The 15397-nt window shown below is 42.2% G+C and overlaps 2 protein-coding genes across 2 annotated transcripts in view; one reads left to right on the top strand and one right to left on the bottom strand.

Moving 5' to 3' along the window:
• Window positions 1-2803, bottom strand: part of ATP6AP2 (ATPase H(+)-transporting accessory protein 2) — a 44647-nt gene extending 41844 nt beyond the window's left edge. The window contains exons 1-2 of the mRNA XM_050187121.3: window positions 2694-2803; window positions 1961-2103 (exon numbers count right to left, since the gene is read on the bottom strand). Of these exons, the coding sequence (XP_050043078.1) occupies window positions 1961-2103; window positions 2694-2721 (171 nt within the window). The 5' untranslated portion in view covers window positions 2722-2803. The remainder of the gene's footprint in view (window positions 1-1960; window positions 2104-2693) is intronic.
• Window positions 2804-3269: 466 nt separating this feature from the next.
• Window positions 3270-14548, top strand: LOC126540328 (uncharacterized). The gene is made up of 4 exons (XM_050187122.3): window positions 3270-3643; window positions 5062-5207; window positions 6681-6764; window positions 12755-14548. Exons 1-4 carry the CDS (start codon window positions 3394-3396, stop codon window positions 12872-12874), a joined length of 600 nt encoding a protein of 199 aa, XP_050043079.3. The 5' UTR covers window positions 3270-3393; the 3' UTR covers window positions 12875-14548.
• Window positions 14549-15397: the final 849 nt, after the last annotated feature.

Below are 15397 nucleotides of genomic sequence, written 5' to 3'. Positions count from 1 at the left end.
GTGCAAGTATGTCAGCAGCACACACATCAGCTCAGTGATGGATGCCGCGCTCCGGACTAGCGTTGAAAGGATTCCTAACGTAACAAGCTTTGACCCTGAAGTGGCGCGACTCAACGGTGTGCAACTCAGGAAGCAGATGACCTGTCCTAGTCAGAGGCTGGCCCCTAAGGCTTGTCAATCACAGAAACCAATAGAATCACACGGTTCTCAGCATATCTCGACGGCAAGAGGTCTAGTGACAGCACTCTGCGGTGGTCGCTGTATCTACGGTAGGCAGCAGATGCAGCTATGAGCAACTGTAGTGAGTTTATTATGTGAACAGCAGGGCTGGAGTGGGCAGTCGTATGCTCCAGCCTGGCCGTGCTATGTGGTGCGGATCAACCTTGTCCTGCAGGAACAGTAGACAATCTAAATTGAGTACTTTGAAGTGTTATCAATAGCTAAATACGAAGCGATGTCTGCCAAGGCATTTAGCCAGGAGGAGCCAGGAGTAATGTTGGCCAGGAGTGAATGCACGGTGGCATGCGTCCCTTGTAGATGCTAACTGCCATTCTTCATGAGGCGCAGCAGGCACGTGGTCCAGGCTCAAGTTTCCCGTGGTTCAAGGCAAATTGAGCATTCAAAACTAATTAAAATTAGCGAGACCCAATGGCTACAACAATGATAAGCAGCGTGGCCAAAGTTTCATTTGTACGTGGGCAGATGAGGCCGAGCGTGGACAGACGATAGTCGGCTTCTTCCGGTAGTGCATAATTCTTATTGAAATTCACTGCGCAGATTTTTGCTTACTTCAGCTTGTTTAGTTAACTGCATCAATTACACATAATTAATTATTACAAAGTAATCTTACTTCTATTACAGTAATAGTAGGAAGAGGCACAATGATCTAAACATCCTTCTTGATTTATGTCAGCTATTGGCCAATAGCAGACATCTATGGGAATCATGCAAGGCACTGGCACCTTTGAAAGTTCACTGAAGCTATGTGCCAAAGTTGTGCAGTGGGTTATGAGGGATGCGATAGCTGAGGGCTCTGGATTAATTTGGACTACCAATGTTTGAATACAATAAATTGCTATTACTACTAACATGCATCTAAATCGGTATGCACTGTTCTTGCATTATGCCCCAATTGAAATGCAGATGCCATGGTTGGAATTAAATCCCACAACCTTGTCAGTAACAGAATGCCACTTCCACCAAGTCACTGCAGCAGGTGGATTGAAGTTATATCACCATGAAGAACCCTTCAAGGCATACCTTGAAGATCTATTAGCATGGCCTAAGTCGCAAATGCATTCTGCCTGTATGACGTATTGAAGCGCAGAGCATGCTTTTTCAAGGGGCCAGTAGACAACAAGCTGACCAAGCGTTGAGTGTTTGTTACTATACTAACAGACAACTTTCTATGGCAAGGAAGGGAAAGCTATGGAGGCAAAGTATGCAGATGCAAGAGTGTTTCTGAAAAAAAGTCCTACATTTTCATGTGCATTAGATTAAGCTGGAGAAGAGAAAACAAAGACCTGATATCAGTATTTCATTGATGCCATGAGGCAGTTTGTGGGAATCATGTTTATGAATCTCTGCATCCATCCACCGAGAGCACAACTTCACTTAATGTATCTGCCATCATTTTATTCTGAATGCTCAGGAAGAAAGTGCTAATTTCTTCCTTTGAAACAGATTTTTCTGATTTTGAAAACGATATCCCTGTGCTACTAGATGTCTAGTTATTATGAAAGTACACGGGCAACTGAAGAGGTCATGGAGAGACAACACACGTATCAAAATGGGCTGTCGTCGGACAGGAATATTTTTGAAGTAGGCTATTTCCACAAGAAAGAACAAGTCTCTCCTACGTTTGCAGGGTCCCTGTAGGTCCTATTTCAGATCAACTCTGGCGGATATTTCCTCTCGGGATTAAAAGCCCAAGCGAAGACTATGGAGACAGTGTGCTTACCGGTTTAACTGTAAAACCAAGAATGCTCGACAGGACATCGCCGATCTGCGACGACTTGATGGTCTCGCTGGCCACGAATTTCACCGCCTGAGGAGCGAGCGGAATGAAGACCCTTTCGGTCGCACATACTGCACCCACTAAACCTGCAAGAGAGACGGAGCGACACATCAACGGAGTGGCCAGAAGAGCCCTGCGCCCACAGAACGGTCACATCAATCAGTTCATGTTTACATGGACTGCATCAAATCACGCCGCACTTTACACGTTAACATTTTCGGGTTCCCCTAGATTCACTAACAGCTGCAATGCTTGTAGATCACCGTTATTCCATTCTAACTGCAGTTACATTCATGGTTACATGAGACAACACTATCGTGCTTATCAGAGCGCCGGCCGTCTTTATGGCAAACAACTCAATGAATTAAATTTGATAAACGATGGTGAGCGTGTATTATTCCTATTAGTAAGGGTAAGCCGGAGTAAAAATTTTGCGTGAGCGTCTAGAAAAAAAATATAAAGGTTGTAATGAAATGACTGAGAATTAGTGTAAAAGGTACGAAGAAAGCTTCACCGGCCGTAAGCGAAACAATCATGTGACGCGAAGCGCCTGGGCGCTGTATTTACTACCGCCTTCACAGGGCTGCCCCCGACTGCGCTTCCAAAGTTCGCTTTTAAGGCTTTGTTTCAAACGATCTATTAGAAAAAATTCAACTACGACGTTGGCCGAACGTACCTAGGAATACTAGCGTTGAAAGCTGCATTTGAGCGACCACTTCGCAACCAGCACCTATGGCAAGCAGACACACCGACCACAGACGAAATAAGCCGCTGCAATTTTGGAACTCGGCTAACAGATGGCGACGCTGTCAAAAACACGGCAGCGCGCTCTGCCGATGATTATGAAACTACGTTCTGCGTAAAATTGTTCATGGCGCGCCAGTTCTCTTGTCTGCTAAGCACACAAAGTATATGTTTGCTTCGTTATGGACTTATCGAAGTAAGAAATAAGTGCTTTGGCTCATAGAGAAGACTTAAATTTATATATTTAATTTTATAGGTGGTGTCCAAATCTAAATTCCAGCTACAATTGCCCCCAAAAAACAATGGCGAATCTCAAAGGCTATGCTTTTAGGAGCTGCATGGGCTAGAAGTGATTGTGAATTAAGATTCCGCACGTTTTCCACATTATTAGTTTACATGAGACGGAGTTTACAACTTTTAATTAAGCTTCAATGGTCTTCAGGACGCAAACAATGTATACGGAGCATGTTCTGAGAAGAAGAACCATGAAAATATCGCCAATTATCTCAATTTTCACCAAACACGCCACAGCGCGGCCGCGCCGCGAAGCACTCTATCTGGGATCCGTGCGCGCCGTACGAGTGAATGCCGTAATCACGGTAGCCTGTCAAGCTCTGTTTCGATCAGCGTTTATGGATACCTTACTTTCGACGTCGTCGCCAGAGCAACCCTGCAAAAGGAAGTCTAAAGAGCATTGCAGCGTGCCATACTGCACATCTACAAGATGGAAAAGTCATGAGTTGTCATTCCATCGTTTCCCAAAAGCCAACGAGGCGAAGAGAAGGCAGCTATGGATCCAGAAACTACGGATGGGCAAGCCCGTAACGCCAACAATGGTTGTATGCTCGCGGCATTTTCAGCCAGATGACTACTTCTTCCCAGGTAAGAGAACTTACTTGATCTTGTGTTTGTTTGTTTGTTTGTTTGTTTGTTTTCTTTAACTAAATCGATCTGTAGCTAAAGCTAACTAGTTTAGAAGAACTTGTTGTTGGACGAGCAAACATTTTTTAACTGGGCGAACAAACGACCACAGAGAAAGGAACAAGAACAGGCGGAGTCTTGCAACAAATTTTTTTTCCACAAAGTACAACCCAGATATATACACCACTGCGCGTGCGCGGCAAAAACAAAATAAAGAAATTAAAAGAACGTATCTTTATGCTCATTCAATACGCAACCTGACTAGGCTCATTAGTAAACCTCATCTCACTGTTGTGCAGATAAACTGAGGTTTCTTATATCGTACACTCGCTCGTGAGAGAGTTACGCGAGGGACATGATTGTGTCATGATAAGAAAGAAGGGACATGATTGCGACACCTGTTTATCTGCACAGCAGTTAGATGAGGTTTATTGATGAGCGTAGTTAGGTTTCGTATTTCATGAACAGTAAGGTGTGTCTCTGTGTGTGTGTGTGATTCTGTTTTTACATCACGTGCAGTGGTGTATTTTTGGGATGTACTTATATGTGGTCCATGAGGAATAAAAATTAGTTACAAGTCTGCACCTGTCCTTGTTTGCTCCCTCTAAAATCGTTTGTTTGCACAGTTAAAAATGTTTGCTAAAGCGAAATATTTAGCTTTGCACAGTTGCCTACATCGCTCCAGTCAGAAGTATACAATCATTTTGCTATTCACCGTGAATCACCAGCTGATGCTGTTGTCACTAGCTTGGCATTCTTTCACTAGGGTCACTCTTCTTTCACACTTAAGCGGCTTCTGATGGAATCAGCCATGGTATTTAGCATCTAACTTGCTCTGCGATTAATAGAGTGGTGGTACGTGTTTCAGCTAGTGATAACAAACCTTGGATTGTTCGAAAAGCACTACATGCATGTATAGCATACTTACTTAAAGCGTTCTTCAGTGTGTTTTTCACGTTCCTATAGTAACGTTGCCGGCAAACCTCGCTAATTGCATGCATCGTGCGGACAACTGCATATATACACAGAGTGGTGTGTTACGGGAAGCTCGGATCAAGTAGATCTGACCTACTGATTGCACGGTTTGTTATAGCAGAGAACAGGAAAACAACAAGGAATCGCTTTGGTTCAAAGATTGTTGCGTCAATATTGTGTTTTAACTAGAATGAGGTGTTCATTTGCGAATGGTATTTCGCCCGAAGCGGCTAGTGCGCCTCGACAGTGGCTGTTCAGTTTGACCCAGCAACACCTTTATGCTGTCTTGATCACAGTGTAATATATATGATAGTATCATTTATGGCCTTTTAATTGGACTTATTGGGTATATCAATTGTCAGGAATGCAATGGTAATATCTGCCATTGTTGCAATTTTTTTCAGGAATCTATTGCGCCCGCCGTGTGCTCAAGAAAACAGCGGTGCCTAGCCGGAACTTACCTCAGTCCAGTACTTTTGATGCTTCAAAGGCAGCAAGATGCCAGCAGCGGGACAAAGAGAGACTTCGCAGGAGGCAGCACCGTTCAAAGGTGTAGTGTCATACAGTAACATAAGGTTTCTGCTTTATATTTAAGGCCCCATACATTCATCATCATCAGCAGCAGCCTATTTTATGTCCACTTTTATAAACGGCCTCTCCCTGCGATCTCCAATTAACCCTGACCTGCGCCAACCGATTCCAACTAGTGCCCGCGAATTTCCTAATTTCATCGCTCCACCTAGTCTTCTGCTGTCCTCGACTGCGTTTCCCTTCTCTTGGTACCCATTCTGTAACCCTAATGGTCCAACGGTTATCTAACCTGTGCGTTACATGACCTGCCCAGTTCCATTTTTTTTCTCTTAACGTCAATTAGAATATCGGCTATACCCATTTGCTCTCTGATCCAAACCACTCTCTTTCTGTCTCCTAACGTGATGCCTAGCAATCTTCGTTCCATCAACCTTTGCGCGGTCCTTAACTTGTTCTCAAGCTTCTTTGTCAGTCTCCAAGTCTCTGCCCCATATGTCAGCACTGGTAAAATGCATGATTGTACACCTTCCTTTTCAATGATAATGGTAAGCTTCCAGTCAGGAGCTGACAATGTCTGCGGTATGTGATCCAACCCATTTTTATTCTTCTGTGAATTTCCTTCTCATGATCAGGGTTCCCTGTGATTAGTTGACCAAGGTAAACGTACTCCTTCACAGACTCTAGAGGCTGACTGACAATCCTGAACTCTTTTTCACTTGCCAATCTGTTCACCATTATCTTTGTTTTCTGCATATTAATCTTCAAGCAAGAAGCAAATATTTGCAGGCCACTTGCAGGTATTTGGATGCTGTGCCTGTAAAAACTTGAAGTGACTGTGTGTGAAAGGTGTGCCATTTTATTTACCTGTAACACCATCACACACGCTGAACCTGCAGGCATCATTCATATATTTATGTCCACAGCAAGTGATAACAGAGTTGCTTTAAGTGCTTGCTAAGCAATCTGTCAGACTTTGATTACTGCATAAATACGAGGCATGCGCAAATATCCGACTCACTTTTTGCAATGTGTTTGAAAGTGTATTGTGTCTGACATTGGTCTACTTGCTGCATGTTCCCTTCGCACTGGGTACTGAAATCTCTGTCAAGTGGGAAGTTTTTTTTTTCTTTTTGTTGAGATCTTTCTCCATTCTTTATGTAAACAAAATTGAAGTTGATTATTATTGCACTGCATTACCTTGCTGCAAGCTGCTTGGACAGTACTGACTAAGTGTTTAGTCATTCGAGCTCTGCATTTTATGAAGGCTTTATGTTGACATTGAAGTTGTGTGCTTTCTCATTCACTTACAGAACACTGCAGAACATTAGAAAACTTTGAAATAGTTAATGCTGATGTTGAGAAACTGTCTGCAACCATACATTCGTTTAGTGTTGTTTCTTATACACTCTGGCTACTGAGAGGTAATAATTGTTCATTATTGTGTCATCATAAAAGCAAGTTTGTAAATGTATCTTCACTCATGTCAATGCAGAAAGCAACAAGTGGTGCTGGATCATCTACCTCTGGCACTCCTGTAAGCCCAAATGAGAGCTATATAAAGCCAGACATACTAGAGGTGAGTATGCGCAGTATTAACCCACAGGTGCTCATGAAAGCAGGTGGATCATGTGTGCATGAAAGTGAAACTTTGACATACAAGCTGCAATCACTTTGTTATCTAGGTGGCATTTCATGTGCCCGAGACCTGAGTGATACAGTTTCTATGTTGTGTTCCTTCAAATTAAGACATCGCCATGAACAAGCTGTGCTGCAGTGAGCGTACTCTTTAGTTGAGTAACACAGAGACTGCGCTACATTTCTCTGAGGACAGTAAGCACTTTCCAAATTAAGGATTGCAGTAACTCTTTAATGCACATCAAACAGTAATTAATGCTTATGTAGGGTATGCTGTACAGCCAGAATAAGACTTTAGCCCGCAGGAGCATCTGCGTCAGCAGGTGTTTGGTGTGTTGCGACACCAAAAACCGGAGCACATGGGGATTTGGATTCTCCGAAGTCTAGCCATGTGCAGCTTGGCCGTGTCTGAGGAAAAGGGGATACTGGAGGTTGTGCCGATGCTGAGTGTTTGGACCTTTATGGCCCCTCGGTCAAGGCAACACATTTCTTTGGCCTCAACCTCAGCTTCACATAAACAGCACCACCGGACTGACCCATCGTGGGGAAAATCGGTAGTTGCCTTTTCTTGTCTTCCTCTCCAATACTCGTCCTTCTCGATCACTTTCCATCTCTCCTTTCTGCTCTTCACTTCGTTTAACTGGTGATTTTCTAGGCAGCAAGAGTTAATGGTGGATGACGTAACCAATCTAGGTTGTACCATGTTAGGTTATAGCAGTAATGCACAACTGGCATTTCCAGGACCTGTTTTGCACGTTCTGCGGCATCTCCTTGTTAGGCTCCATGGTGGGTGGCTGGTGTTACTGCCAAAATAAGAATACCTTCATGGCTAGTTCCTTCCGCCAACTCCCAGGTCGCACGCACAAACAGGGTGCACTGATGTTTTCAAGTTTCTTGGCCTCCAGATAGAGAACACACAGTGAGAGACCAGAGAAGACACTGAGAGTCATCTCACTGTTTTTCGTTTCCAAATGTATGACAGAAGCTATAGGCTGAGGTTACAACTCTACGAAGTGCGAAGACGTGGGTTCGTTCTTCACCTCTGGCCAGTTGTTTCTTCATCTACTTTCATTTTCATGATCTTATAATTTCTTTAATTCAGTTAATAAATCCATGTAAATTCCCCTATGCTGTCGTTGGTGTCTTTGTTGGCTTCTTATGATATGACTAACAAAAATAGGGCCCTTGGCTTCCTTTCTGCTTGTTCATTACACAGCAAGGCCTCGAATCCCGCAGCATTGATGCCTTCAGGTAGCATGTGTGGATTTATTAACCAGTTGCCTTCATCCAAAATGATCATGTACACGGGATGCCTGCGGCCAAAAGAGGATGTTCCAAATACACCGTCAAGGCCGGGAAGTGTGGCGCTGGCTAACAGTCCCAGGCTTAGTTCTAGTAGATAAAAATAAGTACCCCAGAAAGTGGATGGGAAAACGGTGCCGCAGTAGCTCAACTGATAAGAGCACCGCACGTGTAATGCAAAGACATGGGTTTGTGCCCCACCTGCAGCCAGTTGTTTTTTCATCCACTTTCATTTTCATTAACTTATCATTTCTCTTTCTCCTCGTGGACCTCCATGATAAAAAGCAGTACGAAAAGCTACCTAACCTAGTGTCTTCCGGAGAAATCCCAGTTGCAGTCGCCCCTCACCGTACCATGAAAACCATCTGAAGCTTCAGCTCAGACGACTTGATGGAGAACACTGAGGGAGGAGCTTTTGGAAGCACGGAAAGAACAAAATGTGGTTAACTTAAAACAGATTAATTAAGAAGAGGCACAATGTAAAAGAAATTTAGACGAAACATCTAACTCTTACCTTTGGATAAAGTGTGCTACCCGAGACCATTGAGGCCGGGTATGCAAAGATCCGTGTAAGACCATAAGTACCAAACCCTCTTATATGCTTCAGATGCTAAAGATTCGGCCATAGTTCCCAGAACTGGCAAGGTCAAGGGGCCTGTACTAATAAACGCAGCACATATGACGCCCATCTGAAACATGCGAGAAGGATCTACACTGTGTGAACTGTGATGAATAGCATGCCGCATACTCGTGGTCATCATATGCCCTACATCGCAAAAAGAAAAAGAAATTCATGCACTGAAAGTCAAAGAGAACACATCATTTAAAGAGACATGCAGGTGGGTGTTCTACCTGCCAAAAAATAGATTTGTCGAAGTGACGCGTCAAGGAGCAGCGTCACAATGACTTTCGGCAGCTGTCTGGCCCGCTCTCAGTGAATGAGCAGCAATGCCAACTGGCCCCTTGGCAGTTACAGTTAACACTGATCCGCCATCCAAAAGAGGCCAATCAAACTCCGGGCTGGTGGCCTCCAGGGTTTCATCCATAGAGACAAGGCCTTCCCCATTCTTTGCAGAAGTGGCCGTCCAGTGCCCCGCAAAGGGCAATGGACACGGCTCCCAACCAGACAGCACAGCCAATACCTAAGGATAGGCAAGAATCTCTTGACTGCTCCAAAAAAAAAGATAAACCCTGCGTCACAGGGCCCAAAAAAGGCTCTGTAAGCTTTCTTTTCTTAAACACACAGCACAAAACTCTTTTTTCATATGGACACTCGTATAATTCATTGGTACATCAGAGGCCGTTTTCACAAACTTGATGCCGTTAAAGAGCTCCTTTGCACATTTAGTCCCAGGCTGCTGTGTGTTCAAGAAACAGACCTATTTTCTCGACTATACACTATTTTTCATAAAGACTGCAGTGACACTGCCGCACCATCCAGTGGTGTGACTTTCATAGTAGACAGAGGCATTGCCTGTCAGGAACTAAAACTCTGTACGCTCCTAGAGGCAATTGCTGTCCGAGCGGTGTCGCTTGATAAGTTAGTCACTATCAACTCTATATACATCCTTCCCAGTTGCAATGGAAGAGGACATCTAATAGCAGATTTCCTCTTCTGTGATAGCCTAGAAGGTCAGGCAGACTTTCTGGATGAACACTTTGAATATATACGAAGTGCATCGCATTACACCAAACCTTTCCTGGAGTTCAAAGAATGTGCAGAGTGACAGCCCCTCGAACGCAAATGTGCACGAAACAAGGCATACAATTGACCATTTAGTCTTGCTGAACGTCAGGCATCTCTCAACTGTTGCAAGAACTCGGCACCAGGTGGCGATTGTATAATGTATGAAATGATTAGGCATCTACACCCTGATACTCTAAATACGCTCTTAAGTGCTTCCAATACCATGTGGGAAGCTGGCTAAATTCCATCCTCTTGGGAGGAAAGTATTATTATCCCCATACTCAAACTAGGCAAAGTGCTATCATTAGCCAGCAGTTATAGGCCAATAGCATTGACAAGCTGTCTTTGCAGATTATTTGAAAAAGTGGTAAACTGGTGCTTGAGCTGTGTTCTGGAAATTAACAATATCCTAGACTCCCTCCAATCTGGTTTCAGGGAAGGCATATTCACAACAGACAACCTTGTTCATATTGAGGCATACGTTAGAGATGCTTTTGTACATAAGCAGTTCTGTCTCTCAGTGTTTCCAGACCTAGAGAAAGCTTATGATACGACATGGCGCTTCAAAATTCTTGGAGATCTTTCCACGATGGGTGCCTGTGGCAACATGTTAAACACTATCAAAAGTTATCTGTCTAGCTGCACACATTTTGCATCAGAGTGGGCAGAGCTTTATCTAAGCCATTCACCCAGGAGACTGGCGTGCCGCAAGGGTCCGTGTTTAGTTGCACACTGTTTATTGTAAAAATAAATTCCCAGCATGCAGTCATTCTACACACAATGTTTTATTCTGTTTATGCCGATGATGTGCAGATAGGCTTCAAATCATGCAATATTGCCATCTGCGAATGACAAGTGCAATTTGTATAAACAAATTGTCCAAATGGGCAGATGAAAATGGGCTTAAATTAAGTACCCAGAAAAGTATTTGCATACTCTTCTTAAAAAAGAATGGCCTAACACCAGTGCCAAGTATTGCAACTAACATAAATTCCTAGGAATCGTTATACACTCAAAGCTTACTTAAGCTTATTCCCCATATTAAATACCTGAAGACAAAACATGTAAGCACAATGAACCTCTTAAAGCGCTATCAAGCACAACTTGGGGTAGTGATTGAAAATTCCTTCTGAACTTGTACAGGAGCCTTGTCTTCTCTCGCCTTGACTATAGTGCTATAATCTAGCACTCTGCAATGCCAAGCACAGTAAAAACTTGGAGGATGCTTAAGCTTTGCCTTTAAGAGTGGAACGCGATAGTTTTGCGCTAGCTGATTCCAACTAGAGCTTGCAAATTACCTCATGTCATCCCGCCACCTAACTTTCTGCTGTCGTTGAATGTGCTTCTCTTCCCCTCCCTTGGCATCCATTCCATAACTCTAATGGCCCACCAGTTATTTGCCCTACGCATTGCATGGCCTGCCCAGTTCCATTAATTTTTCCAGTGCAGCTGTCTATGGCTAGGATCCCGGGATTTCTTCGTAGTGTAATGTCAATGGCATTTCACTAGCAGACCGTTTTTTTTTTTTTTTCACGGAATGTTGTAATAATTTTGGCGAAAGACTCTATATGATATTTGATATTACTGGAAGCAATGATATTGGTTTGCAGTTCATAACATCACCTTCTTAGCTTTACTGTACAAAGGCCTAATAACAGATACTTAAAACTTTCTTGGAATATACCAGTCGTAAAGGCCTTGTTTATGATATGCAGTATCATCCCTTTGAGTTTCACAATGTTTGTATATGTCTGAAGGCTTAATACCATTCATGCCCCCTAACTGACTTAGTGATGGGCATTGAGCTCAATATGTTCCTAATATCATTTTCAGTCATTGGTAGGAGAAACCCCAAATGTAAGCGAGATGCAACAATGGCATTCTCATCACTAGCGCTGTCATAAACTGAAGAGTTTTGCAAATATTCTAACAACTTTAAAAAGTGCTTGATGAACTCAGCTGCTAGGTTATGCGAATCTCTGTCTTTGAAGTTTACTTTCACTTTTTCGTCAGTTGTTAGCTTCCCCTATTTATTCATTGGTTCATTCAGTATCTCCCATGTTTTCCTTACATTCATTTTTTCTCTGAGAGTTCTTTACGAAAGTATTGTTTCTTTACTGATCTCAGGTTTGACGTTACCTTCTCTTGAATCATGCTATACTTTTCTTTCAGTGACATATTCTGTGGTTCCTTTCTGCAGTGTTTCTACATACAGTCTTTCTTTTCACAAAGCAGTTTCTTTCACAAAAACAGCATCAGTGAAGCATGCTGTGCACCGCTGAAATGTGAAGGGCCTTGACCATCACTCCGCTTATATAGGCTTAGATCTTTGTGACATCCGCCATTATATAGTTGTCTCGTTTTTGAAAATTTTTGAATGATACAGTTTTAGTTTCAGCACTGTGCATCTTTAAGAATATATTATAAGTACATTTCATGACTCTTTTGAGTACAGCACTTTTTGAAGATATGTTTTCAGGACTATCAGATTCTGTGAAAATACTGGTATGGAAAGAATATATGATAAATTTGACTCGTTTGTAATATTAACTATATTTATGTAAAGTAGCTCACATGTGTGTGTTATGACACATGAGCAGACTTGTGGTTTGTTGTGTTAAGGCCACCATTGTCATACTTTTCATACTGGTAACTATCAACGTGCTTATTTCAGCACTACCATAGAGGTCACAGTGTAACATTAGATATTTTTGTATTTACGCTGCTGCTTCGAATGTAGAATTTTTTTCACCATAATTACCTTGTTTGTTTTTTTGTTGGTGTTCTTGATTGCTTTTTTCTGTGCTTCAGTGTACTTGCTGAATCTTCCTTTTGGCACGACAATTCGTTTTAATCACTAAAATACAAAATAAGTTGCGGTTTAGGTCAAATGAACATCTGCTTTAAGAAACATGCTTGCTGCACTCATTTTCTTACTGCAGGAGACACCCCAAGAATATCTCAAGTGTAAGAGTGAGGAACTTGTGGTGAACGTGTACACTGGAAATGAAGAAGTGGCAGAAATCCTGGCCAACATGAACTCCACCCAGCGGAGCTACTGAAAAGGCTAATACAAATTACCTCAGGTGACTTTGCAAGCAGCTTCGTTAATCACCGAGAACATGAACTCACCAACTGGATTTTCATCACATCTTTTTACGCACGTGATATGCAATGAGAGTATTCTGAATCACTCAAGCATACACTTGCACTGAATGAGAGAATAGCCTTGACAATGATGAAGTACAAGCACAGTGTGTGAACAACTTACATGAAAAACTTATCTTGTTCTCTTGCCACATGTACCAGACTAATTTTTAACAAAACAAAAGTTCTGGATAAAGTGTGTTCAACTGTTATAGCTTTGCCTCCGGAATATCTGATTCTTTAGAACATGACCATCCATATTAAAGCGTACCAAAAGGCATGCTTGGTGGTGGATTGCACAGAAGTTCCACCACAAGGACGTCCCTGTTTGTTTGCGCACAAAAAAAAAAGAAATTCCAGTTTCAAAATCGAAATGCCTGCTATGCGGTTTGCAGACTTACTCATTTTTTTTTTTTTATGTTTCACATGCCATATTATGGTTAGAGTAACACTCGGTCCTGATGGTGTAATGGCATATTTAAGTAAAGCATATCACGGGAAGTCATGCTGCACTTGCAAGTAAAACATATGGTAGGTTACCAGACAGCTATATTTGAGAAAAGTGGAGACTTAGACCTGTTCTAACTAATGCTGGTGATGGCTGATGGGGACCATTAGTGCAAGAAGCTTGTGAGAATTGTTTAATTAAGATCATCAGGCCACCATACAAGAAAGGACAGAAAACAGTCTGGCAAAACAGGAGCACCAAGAACACAAAGTATTGCATTGGCAAGGACGTGTAGGGCATGCCTTACAATGTTTTTCAATGTACTTACAACACAGATACCCTGGAGCATGCTCAACTTGTTGAACAATGTGATAGTAAATGCTATTTTTGCAGCTCAACCTTTTGTAAGGGCTGTTTTATTGCTTGCTTCTGAGCTCTCCGCTTATGAAGAACTTGCATTTTTGCTTGCGTGCAATCTCTATCAATGAAAGGTCAAGAGTTTAGGGGAATACGTCAAATATCATGGACTGGCCAATTGCTTTGCTTCCCTGTCCATTCTGTTGTAAGGCAGCTGCTTCCATTCATAAGGAATGTGGTGGCTAGAACCTCCTTTCAAGGAGAGGTGATGGAGAAATAACACAACTAGTTGGGTTGAGTTGCATGCTTCTTTTATAGGAAATGCTCAAGCCACTGCACGGTGTCACAAGGTGGACAGGTGTAGCACAAAAGGAGGACAAGGTAGAGAAAGTGATTTGCTGGCACATGTCTTTCTTTAAGGCTCACTTGCCACAGCATTCTTAGGTTGTCATTGTATACGGATGTTAACAATTCCTTAGCAGTTGAAGTTTAGTGAGCTCTTCAAATGCTTATTATTGTAGCGTATCACAGTTACCAGTCATTTTTTGTAATGTGAATGTTTCATGTTTTAGTCTCTTGTATTGTCGGAACCAGGCAATAAGTGTGTTCTTTTCGGAAGGCTTTGAAATATTTTTTTAATGAGACAGGTAGCACTGAAAAAACATATTAAAAGAACCATGCAGTGACATCAAGCACATAGGTGAAAAGAGTGCGTTTTCTTCTGTAAACTTTTATCTATGTTGTTTGCTGTCATGCGCTAATAAAAGGCCAAATTCAGCCCAGACTTTGACTGCATGATGCACACTGGTATTTAGGTAATTTTTTGCCTTTCAACATTATCCTGCCTCAATTAATATATGTCAAAACCAAAGCTGTCTTTCACCCCACATCTTTGTCTAATTTGTGGACAATTAGTAACTTATGTGGTCAAAATTAATCTGAAGCCCTCCATTATAGCATCTCATAGCCAAGTTATTACATTAAAATCTTATACCATACCAGTGCATTGGCCTTATATACAAGAATAGTTGCATTTCGATGAAAATATAATGCAAAAATACTTCTCTACGAGGCATTAGATGCACGTTAAATAACCTCAGATTGTGAGAACTGACGTGAAGTTCACCGCTACAGTCTGCCCCATAATCAGATTTTGATTTTGACATCTAAAACCCCAGAACTGTTCTGTATTCATGCTCATTTTGTAATTAAGGACACCAGGTCTTTCAGCACATGGACCTTACAAGTTTTGCTTATGATCATAGGTCGGAAGACTCGTGAGTTGACTTACACAGACTGAACCATAAGTCTGAGTGAGTCTGGCTGAACAGAACTTTAGTGAGTGAACGAGTCCGACTAATTAAATTTCGGTGAGTCTGAGTCTCAGGGAAGCCCGTCTGAGTAGAATTTGGTGAGTCTGAGTCTGACTGAGCCCTGCTAAGAATTTTAGTGAGTCCGAGTCCAAGTAAGCCTTAAGCAAAAAATAATTTTTGTGAGTCAGTCTGAGTTATGATATATGTTGCCGACCTATGGTCAATTTCGAAAAAGCCATCATTAAGCTTGTGGGGACAGCAGGGACATGAAAAGTTTATCCAAGCAGCATGCACCATACATTGAGTGAGTGTATCAGGAC

Source organism: Dermacentor andersoni, chromosome 2, assembly GCF_023375885.2.
Source record: "Dermacentor andersoni chromosome 2, qqDerAnde1_hic_scaffold, whole genome shotgun sequence".
NCBI lineage: Eukaryota > Metazoa > Arthropoda > Arachnida > Ixodida > Ixodidae > Dermacentor > Dermacentor andersoni.
This window is presented reverse-complemented; position numbering and strand designations above follow the sequence as displayed.